Here is a 14,519-nt window from a genome sequence, read left to right as displayed (position 1 = left end):
TTTGTAGGGAAAAAGGCAGCTTCGTAAATCCAGTAATAAATAGGCTAAATCTTAGTTACTTTAAACTTTAATGATGGCCTTCCTGTTTTTGCAGTCTACTCTTCATCATCTTTAAGCCATATATAAAAGATAAGCCTTAAATTGACTTTAAAAGTGCTGTTAAATACTTACAATGCAAATTTCTTGTTTAAAATAGTGTATGCAGGTTCTGCTATATTTATTTCATTAGCTAAGAATTAATTTTGTTATTCAGCAAAGGGAAATATGCTGTAGGAGAAACAGTACCACTATTCTAGATAAGCAGATGTATTATTTTACAACAATTGAAATATGTTTTGAAAGTTCTAGAAAGGAAAGTGATAGCATAACCATTTAGTATTTGTTTGCTGTTTTCAAGTCCTCTGATAAATTCGTACCAAAGTGCTTCTGAAATGGTACAGTTTCTCAGAGAAGTCTTGGTGARTTCCTGAATCTGTTGTTAATTGCAATTCATGTCCCAGAGATATTTAAAAGTCAAGACAAGGCAGTTTCCAAAAGCACACTGAAATGTTATCAGGYGAAGTTCATTACATTTTCCTCAATTTGCTTATTTGTTCATCTCACTGTAATAAAAAATGTAGATAAAAGTCTGTATCAAACTTACTTGGTTTTACTTTTTTATTATTATTTTTAAAAGCCTTAATTTACACTTTGTTTTTTGATATCTCTTCCTACCTTTTTAGGTGTTGATTTGTCATCTGATGTAGCTGCTCCTTGTTTTGAAGTGCTGAAACAGGGTGCCTTAGAACCGCCTTCCAGGCAGACTTCAGACTGCTCCTGGAGCGAGCTAGTAAGGGTCAGTTGTGCAGAGATGACYTGGTCACAAGCCAGACTGGATGTTGATCAGCAGCCAGCTCTGGGATGGGGGGAAGATCAATGAGACCTGTTTGCAGTGACACCTCAGTAGGTTTGGTGTAAAACYGGTGCTAAAGTGAAAACATGGTTCTCACAATTTCTGTGCAAAGGCATAAATTCTGAATAGCTTCTCACAGCTCTTCCACAATCACCAAGAGGAATGCTGAAACCTACCTGGATATCCATAGACATTGTCAGAGTAAACAGGAACTTCCAGCAGCATGGAACTTGATCCTGACTATGCCTTCTAAGAATTTTCTTTTTCTCAAGGCCACCAACTTTGTTGCTGAAAGAAATCATCTATACAAGAAGCTGCAGTCCATATAGCAAAGTAAACCCATTACCAGCACAGCAAATGTGGTACCTTCTTTCTGTTGGCTGGCCTTCATCTAGCTAATTTATCAAAATAAATAGTTCTGTGATTAGTTAGAGTAGCTAAAGGTCAAGATTATACAAATCAGAAAATAAAGCAGTCAAGGGCTGAAAACCAAAAGCTGAGCACCCAGCTTGGGGTGTGTATAGTGAAGTACATAATGTGTCCTGTCAGTAAACAAAACTTGGTTCATATTTATGTGCCTCTGTTTACAGTACTCATGCAGTCAGTTTCTGTTCCTKGTRGTGTTTRKATAGCTGTGAGCTCTTCCTCTAAGGCAGGTTGTCWCCCACACACCTTGTGGATGTTTTTCCCTGTAGATTGCAAATCCCTTACCTTCCTGAAATAAGCTTCCTGGAGATAATATTTGCTTTTCATGTAGTATTTGTTCAGAGCCTGTGAGAGCCTTCTAATACATGGTGCCGGGTACCTCGAGACTTAGAGGTCTCAGCTCCTTGCACTGGGTTCTGCAGTTATTCTCACTCATATTTACAATTCCTCTGTAATTCCTCTCCCTTGAAATCTGCTGTATTTCAGTTATACCTACAGGAGGAGACATTTTTAATTTTCTGAGTGTTAGCATACTGGGAAAAATTTAATATTCAACCCTTGGGCTGACCATGGATGGTATCGGTGCTGCCTAACAATAAATGGTTGTTTAGTCTTTTGTTAGTTCTGCAGGCATTCTTTCACTGTCAGAGGATGTAATGCCTGAGAACGAGGTCAGCTGAGAATAACATGGCATAGAGGATATGATTCCAAACATCCAGGCAGAGCACAGATAAATCTGCCCAGTTAAATGCATCCCTGGTTAGAAAGATATGAGGGCAGTAGATTCTTGAGAGCTATCTTAAGAGGAATTCCAGATCTCAAGGACTTAATTAAATCTTCTAATTTAAGGACTTCCTGACTAAAGGAAGTTTGATGCTGACATCCAAAGCTGTAACCAGGGTAGTAGATTGTTGGGCCCAAAAGCATTTTGGAGAGAATCCAGTTCCATGYTGGGTCTTTCATTTCACTCCCCTTAAGGTGACGTACTGTGCACCAGCCTGGTCTCTTAACACTGCTCTTGGATCAGYTGCAAGAGCTGGGTAGACCYTTGAGAGAATTAACATACTTTTTTGATAGCATGGCTGTGAAAGTGTTTTAAAAGGCCAWTTGAAGGCTTAGATTTCATGAGGACAGTTGTGGAGCTTTTTAGTAGTCTCTGTCTGGGACACAAGTTCCCTTTATTCTTGTCTAGGAGTACCTGAAATCTTTAATTTTCTTGCTTTTCTGCATGTCCAAGACAGTTGACAAGTCCTKCCTGCCACAAAACTGCTGTCAGTGTAGCCAAAGCCATGCCATCAAGTGGAGAGAGCGGCTGCTGACCAGAAGAGTCCTGAACATGAGATCCTCTTAAAATACAGTACTCCTGTTCCCCTCCAATAAATGCATTTTTAGCAGAATCTCAGAGGCTGGATCCAGAATGCTTCAAGTATCATAATCCAGGGATTAAAACAGAAGCATATATGTGGCCCCTGAGGCAKGATGAGCAAACTGACATTTCTGCRTTTAGGGGCTTTCCTTCAGAAGCARTAGCATGGGCGTTGGTTTTTCAACTGACTTGTTCATTAAAAGTAATGAAATAGAAGTAATAAGATGAGAAACAAGTAATAAGAAAGTCAGTTCTTTCAAAATGCACCTTTGCCAAAATACATTTGGCKGCTCCTAACAGCACCATTTAAAGAGAGAAGAGCATGCACTTTTAAAAGTCGGAAATCCTGATTAAGCTCTACAACTCTGCAACCRTCCTTTAACTTGCCTAACCCCGCCAGCACACAGATTTTATGGCAGCCTTTCCTTTGAGAAGCAAAGAGGCTTTGCATCTATTCCTACCCTCGCTCCAGGATGAGAACAGATTGCCTCCAAAGCTGTGCCAAGCTCAGAGAGACGCTGCTCCACAGGCCTGCGGGAGAGGCTGGGGCTGTGTAGGGAGAAAACCACGTGCCTGCCGGGAACCCGTGCCTGGCGTGGCTGCAGCAAGACCATTAGTGCAGTTATGTAAACAGGCCATGTCTGCCACTCATTACACAGCTACGGCGAAAAGAAAGGACATTCCTGCCTCAGCTGCTGCCAAGGGGATATAATTGTACAGTGCTTTGGGAAAATCACTGCTGGGAAGGGGAAGTTGCAGCCTGAAGCACAAGTATGTAAGACACTCGGTGAATGCGGTGCAGGCGCTGCATGCGAGGAGCGCGCGCTGGAGAGTGTTAAATCTTACACAAGCTCCCCCCAGCTCTTCCTTTGGTTGTGAGGATCTTTTTTGTGCCAGTAGAAAACAAAATGATGTGATTTACCAAAACCCCTGATCAGACAAACAGCTTATTAGAACATAAAAATTCACAAATGTTTCAAGGGCCTGAGCAGCAGCTACCATCTAAATATTTCAATGAGATAAAAGGGAGATTATATATGAAGCCAAAGCTCCCTGATGAGTTTGTAATCCTACAAGAATAAAACAAAACCATCAATCATCAGCTTTGTGCCTAAATGTCCATTCTTCTGATGCTGCCCATCAATTCAACAGCTGCTTGTGGATATTGACTTACAGACAAATAAATAAAATACACTTTGGACAGAGTGGAACAAACTATTTTTTGTTTATATAATGATCTGTAAATCTCAGTACACCTTCATATGTTACAAATACTACCATGTTCACGGGAAAGGCACGAAGGCAGTTTAAACCCAGTCCTTTGAAAAGCACTTTTACACCCTCCTTTCTCACACTTTCCCTCACACAGTGGATCAGGCCTTTGTACTTGTGCTGGTCCAATTCATCTGCTTGCATCCKGGATTTGATTACATCCATGGGAGTAGCAAATGCCCAGGCCAGGGCTCCAGCAAAACCTCCAGAAAACAGAACAACAAGGAAACCTGARGAGAGAGTGAAGGGAGGGACAGTTCACTTGCATTTCATTCAGCTACAAGCATCTCAGATTTGTCAACAAACTTTGGTAACTTTCATATTTTTTCAGCAGTTATTTTATCCAGCTCTTGGAGTTGTGTGTTTCCAGTGATCTCACAGAATACTCATTTTTTGCACATGATGCTTTTAACACCACACAATGTGTTACTGCCTAAGAGCACTCACAGTTTGCAGATGGATCTAATTGTTTTTGTCATTCTCAGGGAGATGTTCTTTGCTGAATGTTATCKATTCAGTCTTTTCTCAAAATGGATAGTGCTTTTTTGAGCCAAATCACAACTAAGAACCTGAGGTTCTTCACCTCCACCTGGGCTTTATATTCAAGCTCTTGCCTGAGCCTTATCTGATCTCCATGATGGCTCCCAGGAGCTTTGTCCATGTTTAATTGCTATATATCCTGTTTCTGCCTTAACAGGATTTCTTATCCACATTGGAGGCATCAGACTGGCAAAAACCTCTCCTGTAGGAAGAGGAGGAAGAGCTGCTCAAAGACAAGGTTGTGCCAGTGTAGACATCACACACAGGCTGCTGRCACCCAGGCCTGGGGCCAAAACCAGCACACACAGAGCAACTCCTCATGAGGATCTGGGTGAGGTTTTACAGGTCCTGGGTGATGTTTGCCCAGAGCCTGGTTTCCCTCTTAGTGTAGGCGATTTTTGTCATTTTTGCAGRTGTAGCCAGATGCTTTCCAATACCTACCTGGTTGTGAGCCAGCTGGTGTGACCCAGTCRCACAGAGCAGAATAGGAAAGGAAATATACTGCAGAAGCAGAGCAATCCCTGCAGAGTAATGCAGAACAGCCCTTGTAGAGACCCCCAAAACCTTCCTCCTTGATGATAACCTTCAGACAGTGCAGAGAGCCTCGGTACTTTGGCTTGGAAACAGGCTGATGTGTGATGGAAGGGTGAGGGTTCTTCTGAGTCTGCATCCGAACTTTAGCCACTTCGCTGGGGTTTGTAAACAGAGCCTGTAACACCAGAGAATGGCATTTTAACCCTTCACACTTACACAGTGTTTTGATCTCCCTCCTGTAAATTCTTGTCTCCCAGCTTTTGAGGCAGTAATATTGCCTGCAAGTTCCAGCAAGTTCCAGCCTCCTCCCCTCTGTTCCACCCAGCAGCGGCACGACACGTGTGTGAGCTGTGCTGGGCAGAGAGGAAGGCAAGGCAGAAATCAGCACAGGATATTAAATACCTGTAACTGCTTATCAACCGGATGGGCATGGAAAGGGAACATCCTCAGCTATAAGGAAGCACACATCAGGGCTCTAATTTGAATCTGCATTTGAACCAAGACCATCAAGGTGGTTAAAAGCCTGTGTTGAGTCACTGGCTGCTGGGAAACACCTAGAAACCTGACCCTCCGGGCTGCTCTGTGAGGGGATTGTGAGCTGGCACACATTTGTGCCCAGCATGCCATTGACATGAGGCGGTGAGTTCCACCACACAGCACCTGTGGGCCCTCACCCTCATCTGCTTGTGGGGAACTGCTCCTGGGCTCAGCCTCACCTCCCTGCCCCAGGATCCTGCACTTTGGCCAGGCAGCATCGCTTCTCAGTGGTTCCCCATTGAGTTTTAAGTGCTGGCAAAGCAACACCACGCTCTGCCCGTTTCTGCGGCGATGCCATGCCAGGCTGGTGCAGCCGCTGGGAAAGCACTGACCTGTGCTTTAACTCAGAGTTACGCCTTTTTTACATAAACACACCGTTGYAGCCACTTGGGGACTTTGCTGCCTATGTTGTTTTTTCTTCCTTGTTCTGCGTTTGCTGCCAAGGTCTGTGTCATTTTAAAGGCATGTTCTTAAGTGTTCTGGCACTCCAAAACCAAATCCAGCACGAGCTGCCCAGCAGGACTCGGCCACGCCACGGAGCTGACCAGTGAGGGGGCAGTGTGGGCAGAGCATGACCTCCCCTGCGAAAACAAACCCACCAGACTTGTTGCAGACTCCCCTGTGGCCTCCCGGATCGAAAAAACATTTCCCTGCTTTTCCAGCCGCCTGTGTTTGTGAACAAGATCTCTTGTTGTGCTTTCCCTGTGGGCTGTTCACCTACCCGGGCAGCGCCGGCAGCGACTCCAGCAAGGGAAACATCCAGCTTGGACGGCTTGGCATCTGCAGCCCCGTATCGCAGCTTGCAGATGGTACAGAGGATGTTTTTGTATGTGCCAAAGGAAACAGACGAAACCATTGATAAAGCGAGGACTGCTGCAGACCCACCTTTGTAAAATCCCCAGACCTCGTGGGAAACAGAGGAGAAAGGTGACTTTTAAYGGTGAGTGGCATGGGAAAGCATCTGCTCAAAAGCACTGGCTGCACATTGCTGAGTCAAAGCTTAGTCCCATCTTACAGCAAAGCTAAATTTCACCCTGACCCCTCTCCCAACAAATGCTTGTATGCAGCCGGTGCCCATCCTCCCCAAAAATGACAGAGGCAGCTCTGCTTCCCTGAAACGAAGCATCTGCAACTGGTATCAGCAATTCTGATGAGAGGTACCTACTTTTTCTGTCCTGTATGTTTCCTGAGCACAGTGCCAAAATCCTCTGTAATGGTTGTCAGTCTGAATTCTCACCTAGGAATACAGGGACAAATTTCAAATGTAGATACCAGATTAAAAAACAAATAAATCAACAAATGCCATAGTAGCAAACCAGATTATTAACCTTAAAAATACCTCACCAAACAATTCAAACTTTTTTGCAGGAGACAACACAACCAAATACAGTGAAATATGTAGATAGAGCATTGTCATGTGACTAGTTTYCTGAAAAGGAGGGGGAAAACAAAAGGGCCTCTTTGGTTTTGTTCTACAATCAAGAAATAAAACTCCAACATGTACCTTCACTGTGTCCAGTGGATGACCCACAGCTGCACTTAGACCACCTGAAACAGAGAATGTGTTGGTTAACAGCACAARTCACAATAGACCATTTCGCCCATCGCAGAAAGACACTGGGAAATAGCAGAAAACAGCTCCAGAGCCCAGCCATGCTTGGCACCAAACTTCTCCAGTAATGACATCTGAGCCAAGAATGAGAGAGAAAAATGCAGATTTCTCTGTGTGACCAAGGCTCACTCAGAGGATAAGCAGAGTATGGGAAACTTATCAGGGAGGAACAACGAGGTGGAACAAGATGAGASAGGGAGAAACACTGAGAGCACTGCTCCACGAAGGCTGAAGGAAGGATACAGGGCTGTATTTGTTTCCCCTCTCCTCTTAGGCATTAAAGCATCTTTGGGCTATGACCAAGAACCCTAAAGTGAGGTGCAAAGCATTCCCACTCACACAAGAGAGTCTGGAGCAATTTTGGTTTTCTGTGTTTGAATTGGAAATGTTAAGGAATAAAAGCAGCAGTCACAAGGATATCTTTAAAAGATATAGATAATCCTCACACATTAAAGGACCTCAGCAATCTCTCTTGAAGACGGGAGAGGAGTCCTGCTGCCTCCAGGGACTGKCATGTCCTGGCCGAAGCCTGCAAAGCACTTCTACAGCTCTGGGTGAGGAATTCGTGGGACGTTTGGGACCRCAGCACCATGCTGGACTGAGCATTTCCTACGTACACCAAGCACTGCTGCAAAATCAGGGCAAAGGGGCAAAAGCCCCGGTGTTTTGGGGTCCTGCCGGCGGCTGTGGTGCCCGAGCTCAGCAGTGAGACCCCTCTCCCGCCATCACTCAGGATTTGGGGCAGGCAGGGAGGGATTAACGCTGGGGATGCGCAAAGGCAGCGGCTCCAGAGCCCGCCCAGCACCGCCAGCTGACCGCGCCACCCCCCTGAGCGGTGACAGCATGTCCAGATCCGGSGGCCACTGTCACCAATACCCACACTCGCTCCAGGAGCCTTAAAATAGCCGCTGGAGTTGGATATCTATTAATCCTAAGAGACAAAGCCACTGCCTCGATGGCAAGTAAGGAGGGCTAAGGAGCTCCAACAAGGATTTCTTCTGGTTGCAATAACAAATAAATCTGCCCCCACATCTGCTTTCATCTCACTGCATTTCTCAGCTCTAAGTGCTGGCAGGTAATAAAGGTGCTGACTAGAAAACTGCCTCCATCACCTGGGAAGTACTTCACCTGAAAAGTCATCTGAGAGGAAATCAGGCTGGARGATGATGGAGCTGTGTCCCTGTGAGTTATTTAAACAGAGATCAAGTCCATCCACTTGCTGGGTGAGCCCTTCAGGGAGCCAGGCAGCCAGAGATACAGGGCACATCTGGTGGCTCACCTGTGGAAAACTGCCTCTCACTGAGTCCTTCTTTAAAAAAGAAAAAATAAAACCCAAGATATTTAAATAAGTATTATTTGCTGTGGGCATGTTCACCTGTGATTACATGGCTTGCTTGAGAGCTCTGGAAGGCTCTCCCATGTTCTGGAGAAAAGCAGCAGCAGCTGCTGTTGTGAGTCACCAGGAGACAATCCCAAAGTGCATTACTCAGGGGAAAACAACCAACAGCATCTTTCTCACAGAAAATTTATGTTTGTTCTTCAAAAACATTTATCAAATCTGGCACCAGATAAACAGGAATGAAGGTGAAAAATGGGTCAAGATGGAAGAGAGAGAATGATAGAACAGAGTGGGCAAGGGGGAATACACAGCCATTAATATGGCTTGGAGAAGCCATGGCTTTGGTCCAAGCAGAAGTGACAATGCACKAAGTCATCTGGGGACACCTGCACCGTCCCAGGTTCCCGGCCATCGGCCAGAGTAAACACGGGCACTGCCAGCCAGGGAAGGGCAGCATGAGCCAGTGCCAGCGTGGCAGTGCTGCCCTYAGAGCTGCAGGCCCCCAGCCCAAGCACCCCATGTCAGCTGGGAGGATTGGATCTCATCATTTTCAGAAATCCTGAACCTTAGAGGCGATGGCTGTGGGCTGACCAGACACCATSGTGTACCAGACACGAGTGTCACCATGGTGACACAGGGCCACCATGCACAGCTGAGGGACAGCTCACTCCACTGGCTCAGGAAGGGAGGAGCTTTGGCTCATGCAAATCACATCCCAAGGCTGATTTGGGTCACTGTTTGACAAGAATTGACCTCCCTTCTCAAGAAATCACCCTGCTCACAAATCAATATGCAAAGAGAGCAGCACGGCAGGTTGCCCAAAACAGACTCAGCCCTAAAGACTTCCAGTCAGCTTGGTTCCATTAAGGATCAAACATCTCCACTTGGGAGGAGACCATAAAAGTAAATTTTTCACTGCTCCCAGCAAAGACGTGAATCCCCCAAATCTCCAAATAACCCAGTCTGCCATTGAGCTACTTAGGGGCACAAAGCACTCCAAGCAGTTGTCAGAGCTGAGGAGCTCAGCCAAGTCTATCAAAGGCCGAGAAAAAGGGCTCTGCACACTGTCACACGATATAAATAGCCTGGGACTAAGATAGCATGACCCACACATGCCCTGTTTGCACAGCAGAATCAAAGAAGGCCAGCAATGACCAGCAGGCATACAGGAGAGGGTTCCTGTGGGACTTCTGCTGAGTAACTGCATGAGCTGCCACAAAAATAAATGGCAAAACCAGGTGAATTATCTTTTTTTTTTATTTTAGTGAGCCATTTTAAAGTCCTTTATCTGAGATATTCCCAAGTGTTGAACAGAGSTTGCAGCATCCCCTATACACACGGAGTGCACAGAATGGATCACTGACAGTCTCTACACAAGTCAGGTCACTCTGAGTTCAGGTAAGGAGAGATGCTGGTGGGCTGGCAATCACCAGGGAGCAAGTGGCAGCTCTACAGAGCCCACCAGGCTGCAGCAGCTCTGGGCTGCTGGCAAACCCTTGGCTGAGAGACCCGGGGAGAAGCAGCGATCACTGCCCATCACTGGGACAGASAGCAACTTCCAAAGACCTTTGTTTCGCACAGATTTGGGAACATCAGTGCCCCACACCCTAAAGGAGCTGAGCTTCATTCAGTAACATGACCCCAGCAGGAGCTGCTTTAGCAATAAGGAGAAGACAGCTTGTTCCTTCTAATAGGGGGATTATTTTATGTGCCCTTGGACTGAGTGTAACCTCCCAGCTGTTGAAAAGCCCGGTCGTGCTGCAGACCCTGCTGCTCTGCCACCACTGAACTTTCCTTCCCCAAATCTTTACTGCTGATAAAAGAATTAAATCATCCTTCAGTTATCCATCATCAATCCCCATCCCCTGTCAAGGCCCAAGCTGCTGCTGTAGCGGAGCTAGAAAGCATGCATGGGATCATAGGAAAATTCAAGTTGGAAGGGACCTCAGGAGGTCTCTAGCCCAATCTCCTGCTCAGTTTTACTGGCCAGGAAGGATTGATTCCTGCAACATCCAGCCACAATTTGCTGGTTATAGAAAGTCTCCACAGCCACTAAGCATGTTCCTCTCATGGTTTTTCCATCTGGAACCACAGTAGGTCACTGTTTCTTGTACTGAAGATGCTGGGTTTATCTCATGGCCTCAGAATCCATTGCCCAGAGGTGATGCACAATATTTGTGCAGCTGCAGAGGCAGCCAGAGGCTGGATCATTACATGGAATTCGAATGGGCATGGCCTCTGCTGTTTTTCAGAGATGCTTCAGCCACATTTTCTCCAAGACACTCTGAAATARATCCAGATCACAAGAATATAATTTACTTAACAGAAACTCCATTATTTTTTATGTTGCCTCATGACTTGCTTGATGCTCTTCAGCTCAGGACCAGAATCACCCCAGTTGTTGCAGGAAAGTTGTCCAACCACAGGAGCTGTCCCATCTGAGGGGAAGGATGGTGGCCCTGAAGCCCTGCCCAGGTACCTCCCCTGTGTCTGTGGGCAAGCTCCCACCTCTGCCAGCCAGTGAGAAGTTGCATGAYCCCTCCTGGAAAAGCTCTGAGCTGGACATAGGGGACAGGATGGAAAATCTTGCTCTCTGACTCTCTGAGGTCAGTGAAGTCCTTCCAACAAGCAAAGATTTTTCTGGCTCCAGCTGGATCTCCCCAGCCTGCATCCCCTCAGGCTGAGCCTGTGTCCAGGGCACCCATGGGAGATTCTGGCTGCATGGCCAGCAGAACACGGTGCTGGCACCTGGACAGGGGCTCACAGCACAAACCCTGGCTTTACATGGGAGCCAGGGCTCAAAGCCAAGGTGAATGGCCATGTTCAAACTCTGCTTTCAGCTCTCCATGTTCCCTTGCAAAAGAACCTTATCCTTAAGTGACCTATCTCAAACTGTGCTAGAAAAGCAAAGGAGTCCAAGCAACAAAYGCAATCATCTCTGCCCCACCATGAGCATGAAGGCTCAGAGGAGGTTTGGTCAATCCCTCTGGGTTGGACAACCCATTGCCAGCCCCAGCACGGGGCTTCCTTCTCCACAGGGTGCTCTGAAGTCAGGGGGGAAACAGGAGGAGAAAGGCAAGCAGTCGTGGAGGTCTGGTTGTATCCTCCTCTCCCATGGAAGGTTTTTTTCTGAGCAGAGTCTCCCAACACCCCGGGAACACCAACACCCCAAGCAATGGGCACAAAAGGCATCTCCAGGGCTGGATGCTGCTGAGATGCCAAACCTCATCCCACCTGCACATATTGGGAGATGACCAGTTAAARGGCACAGGGTAAAACTCAGCATGGTCCTTTCCAGGACAAACACACCTGCAGAAGGACCACAGGCTGCTCCTGGTGAGGRAAAATGACAAAAATTTCAAAATGCCAAATTTCAGCAAATCTCAAAGTGAGATCTGACATGCAGCCTTGGTCTCAGCCACCTGGCARGTTTACCTGATCTTTCTGTCAGTGGTGACACAAATGCTTTTCTTGTGGCATTTCTTGGTGTATATTACCTTTAATACTCCACTAAACCTGACAAAATTTCAGCAAAGGAATGAGACGTTTTGCTGTTTAAAACAAAGATGGSTTTGAGCAGTACATGCTCTAAAAATGTCTAGAGTTTAATCACACTTCTCTCCTGTTACTTTTTTTATATACAGCTAACCTACTTTCTCCCAGATCCCAGCCTGCTGCGTGGCTCGCCTGCCCTGACATCACCACCGCAGCTGCAAATACGTCTTAACCTAAGATAATGCAAAGGTCGTTCAGTCAGACATCCTGAATGCAACAAGAACATTGTGCTTCCTCCCCTCCTGTGTCACAAATCACATCCTCAGCCCCCCAGARCCACCATCCCAGCAGCCTGCTGGGACCCCCAGATGCCAGACAAGTGAGGGTCTCACTGCCTGGTCAATACAAGCCAGTTTGTGTCCACACAAAACCAATTAGTCTGTCTGTTCCTATTAGAGTTTTACCCTGTCCCKCTGCAATCAGACCCGAGGAGATGGCAGGCGATGACCTCAGCTGACCAAGCTGCAGCACTGCCTCTCCAGCAGCTCAGTGAACCTGCTCTGATGACATTTTAATTTCTTCCTATTTAATAAAGGAAAAACACACTTTTACCAAGCAGCCCCAATCCAAAGACTCTCTGCTCTTTAGATGAGCAAGAAGGAAACACAGCTATCTGCTTTTGTTAACAAGCACTAATTCATGTATTTACCTCCAATTGCCCCAGCAACGAAATCCATCCAGAGTGCGGCTGCTGCCTTAATCACTCTGACCGCGCGTTAGGGAGGTGGAAAGGACGAGGACACCGGTTCGGTCTTCCCAGAGCCCCGCCGGACCTTCGCAGGCACCGATTTGTAACATGAATCACCTTCCTACAGGCTGCTCTCGCCTCTGGGGATTGCGAGCCTTGCGGGTACTGGATGAATTTGTACACTGGTGGCAGAGCTGGGAAGCCTGGAGCCCTTCCAGGAACACAGTGAATTAGTAATCCCACGAAGCCCTGAAATGCCGCGCCAAAGCTGCCGCTCGCGGTGCCCTTTTGCTTGCAAAGTCACGAGGGTGGTGACTCGCAGGGTAAAGCTGTGAAGGGGCCATCCCCTGCTCTGCTCGCCAGCCCCACGAGCCAGCTTTGCACACTCGTTTGCCAGAGGACRCTGCTGGCCTGCACCACGGAGCTGCTGCACTGGTGATTATTTACGGGATTCCTCCTCCCTCTGTCCCAGCCCACTCTTTCTCCTTCTGAGTGTCCTTTCCATTAATGAAAATTCCTTGTGCCTTTCCCAAACCAATTTTCTTGGCTTTCCTAACCCACAARGCTGACCCTAAACTTCCACACAGATCCCCATGGATTATTACCTGCTCATTCTATAAACACATGGTGAACCCCAGAAATTAATTCAACCACATACAGAGTATTTGCTTCGATTTCAGACAGCAGCATAGTTTTCCCAGCCCCTGGAGCAGCTCTTCTTCACTTCCTGCTCAGTCTCCCAGCTCCCTTTCCAATGCCAGCTCCTTGCTGGTCAGGGGGCACCAAGMGCTCAAGGAAATGTCACATTGCCTGTTTTTGCACAACAGTCCTGTTACCAAAGGGTGCCTCATCCACGTGTGGGGGGTAAAGCTCAGCCCAGAGTGGCCCTGGAAACCGAAGTCCTGATGCAGTGAAGGSCTTGCCAAGCCGTGACCTGAATTGTACCCCTCTTGTAGAGGTTTCCCCGGGTCAGAGCCAAGGCACTTTGGCAGCAAAGGGAAAAGAAAATTTCACGGCTGCTGCCCCCTGGGTCAGCTTTACCGGCGAGCTGAGGACTTCAGTACACGGTGCTGTTTCCTGCACATTTCCCAAGAACCTCTCACTGATGTGTGTGCTTTGGGGCTGCTGTGCCAGTGACACCTAGCAGAGGTTGGTGTGAAGGCACAGAGTTTCTGAGAACCGAAAATGAAAGGATTTTTATTAACTTGCTTCCTGGAACTTCTTATGCATCCTTCCCTGAAGTCTTTCTGTCCTGGGGAGAACAGAGTATTCCAGTTTAACATCATGCAAGGACAGCAAAAACCTAAAACCAAAAGTAAAATATTATCTAGAGAGATATCAGTGTGGCTGCAAAAGCACACTGGGTTATTTAGTAGCTCTTCCTTGCTATACCTCGTGYCCATTAATGGTTCAACAACAGTCTTTATGTGCCAAGTGCAGGGAAATTTGTTGTTTCCTCTTCTCCCATTATTCAAGTCTGGTACTGTCCTTGCAGGACCCCTCCAGCAGCAGAATCGGTGTGGGACCTGTTGCATCAGTGACACACGGGGACAAGGACACYGTCCCCTGTGGAGGGGCAGCCTGGAGCATACAAGGGCGGGAGGGATTTTTCTACACATTGCAGTGGCTGGTGCTATATCAGTAAGAAAAYAGAGGCTGGCTGGCATTTCACACTGGCTGACTAAAGCATCAGGATAATTAGTAATTTAGTAATTTCCATGAAATCTCAAAAGACCAAGCAAAATTCCTACCTTCTTT

At 46.9% G+C, this 14,519-nt stretch overlaps 1 protein-coding gene across 5 annotated transcripts; it reads right to left on the bottom strand.

Moving 5' to 3' along the window:
* Window positions 1-1,530: 1,530 nt before the first annotated feature.
* SLC25A47 (solute carrier family 25 member 47) lies at window positions 1,531-13,138 on the bottom strand. 5 transcript variants are annotated; one of them, XM_057377631.1, is made up of 7 exons: window positions 12,723-13,133; window positions 8,308-8,488; window positions 7,072-7,115; window positions 6,733-6,804; window positions 6,289-6,471; window positions 4,938-5,205; window positions 1,531-4,186 (listed from the first exon to the last, which is right to left on the bottom strand). In XM_057377631.1, the coding sequence occupies exons 2-7, from the start codon at window positions 8,444-8,446 to the stop codon at window positions 3,900-3,902; spliced, it is 993 nt and encodes a 330-aa protein (XP_057233614.1). In that variant the 5' UTR covers window positions 8,447-8,488; window positions 12,723-13,133; the 3' UTR covers window positions 1,531-3,899. The 5 variants fall into 5 exon arrangements, with proteins under 5 accessions (XP_057233614.1, XP_057233618.1, XP_057233615.1 ...); XM_057377635.1 differs by lacking the exon at window positions 6,289-6,471 and having other exon boundaries at window positions 12,723-13,138; XM_057377632.1 differs by lacking the exon at window positions 6,733-6,804 and having other exon boundaries at window positions 12,723-13,136.
* Between the last annotated feature and the right edge of the window lie 1,381 nt (window positions 13,139-14,519).

The sequence above is a fragment of the Malurus melanocephalus genome, unplaced genomic scaffold (genome assembly GCF_030028575.1).
Source record: "Malurus melanocephalus ecotype Western Australia unplaced genomic scaffold, MMel_1.1 scaffold_320, whole genome shotgun sequence".
NCBI classification, from domain to species: Eukaryota; Metazoa; Chordata; class Aves; order Passeriformes; family Maluridae; genus Malurus; species Malurus melanocephalus.
This window is presented reverse-complemented; position numbering and strand designations above follow the sequence as displayed.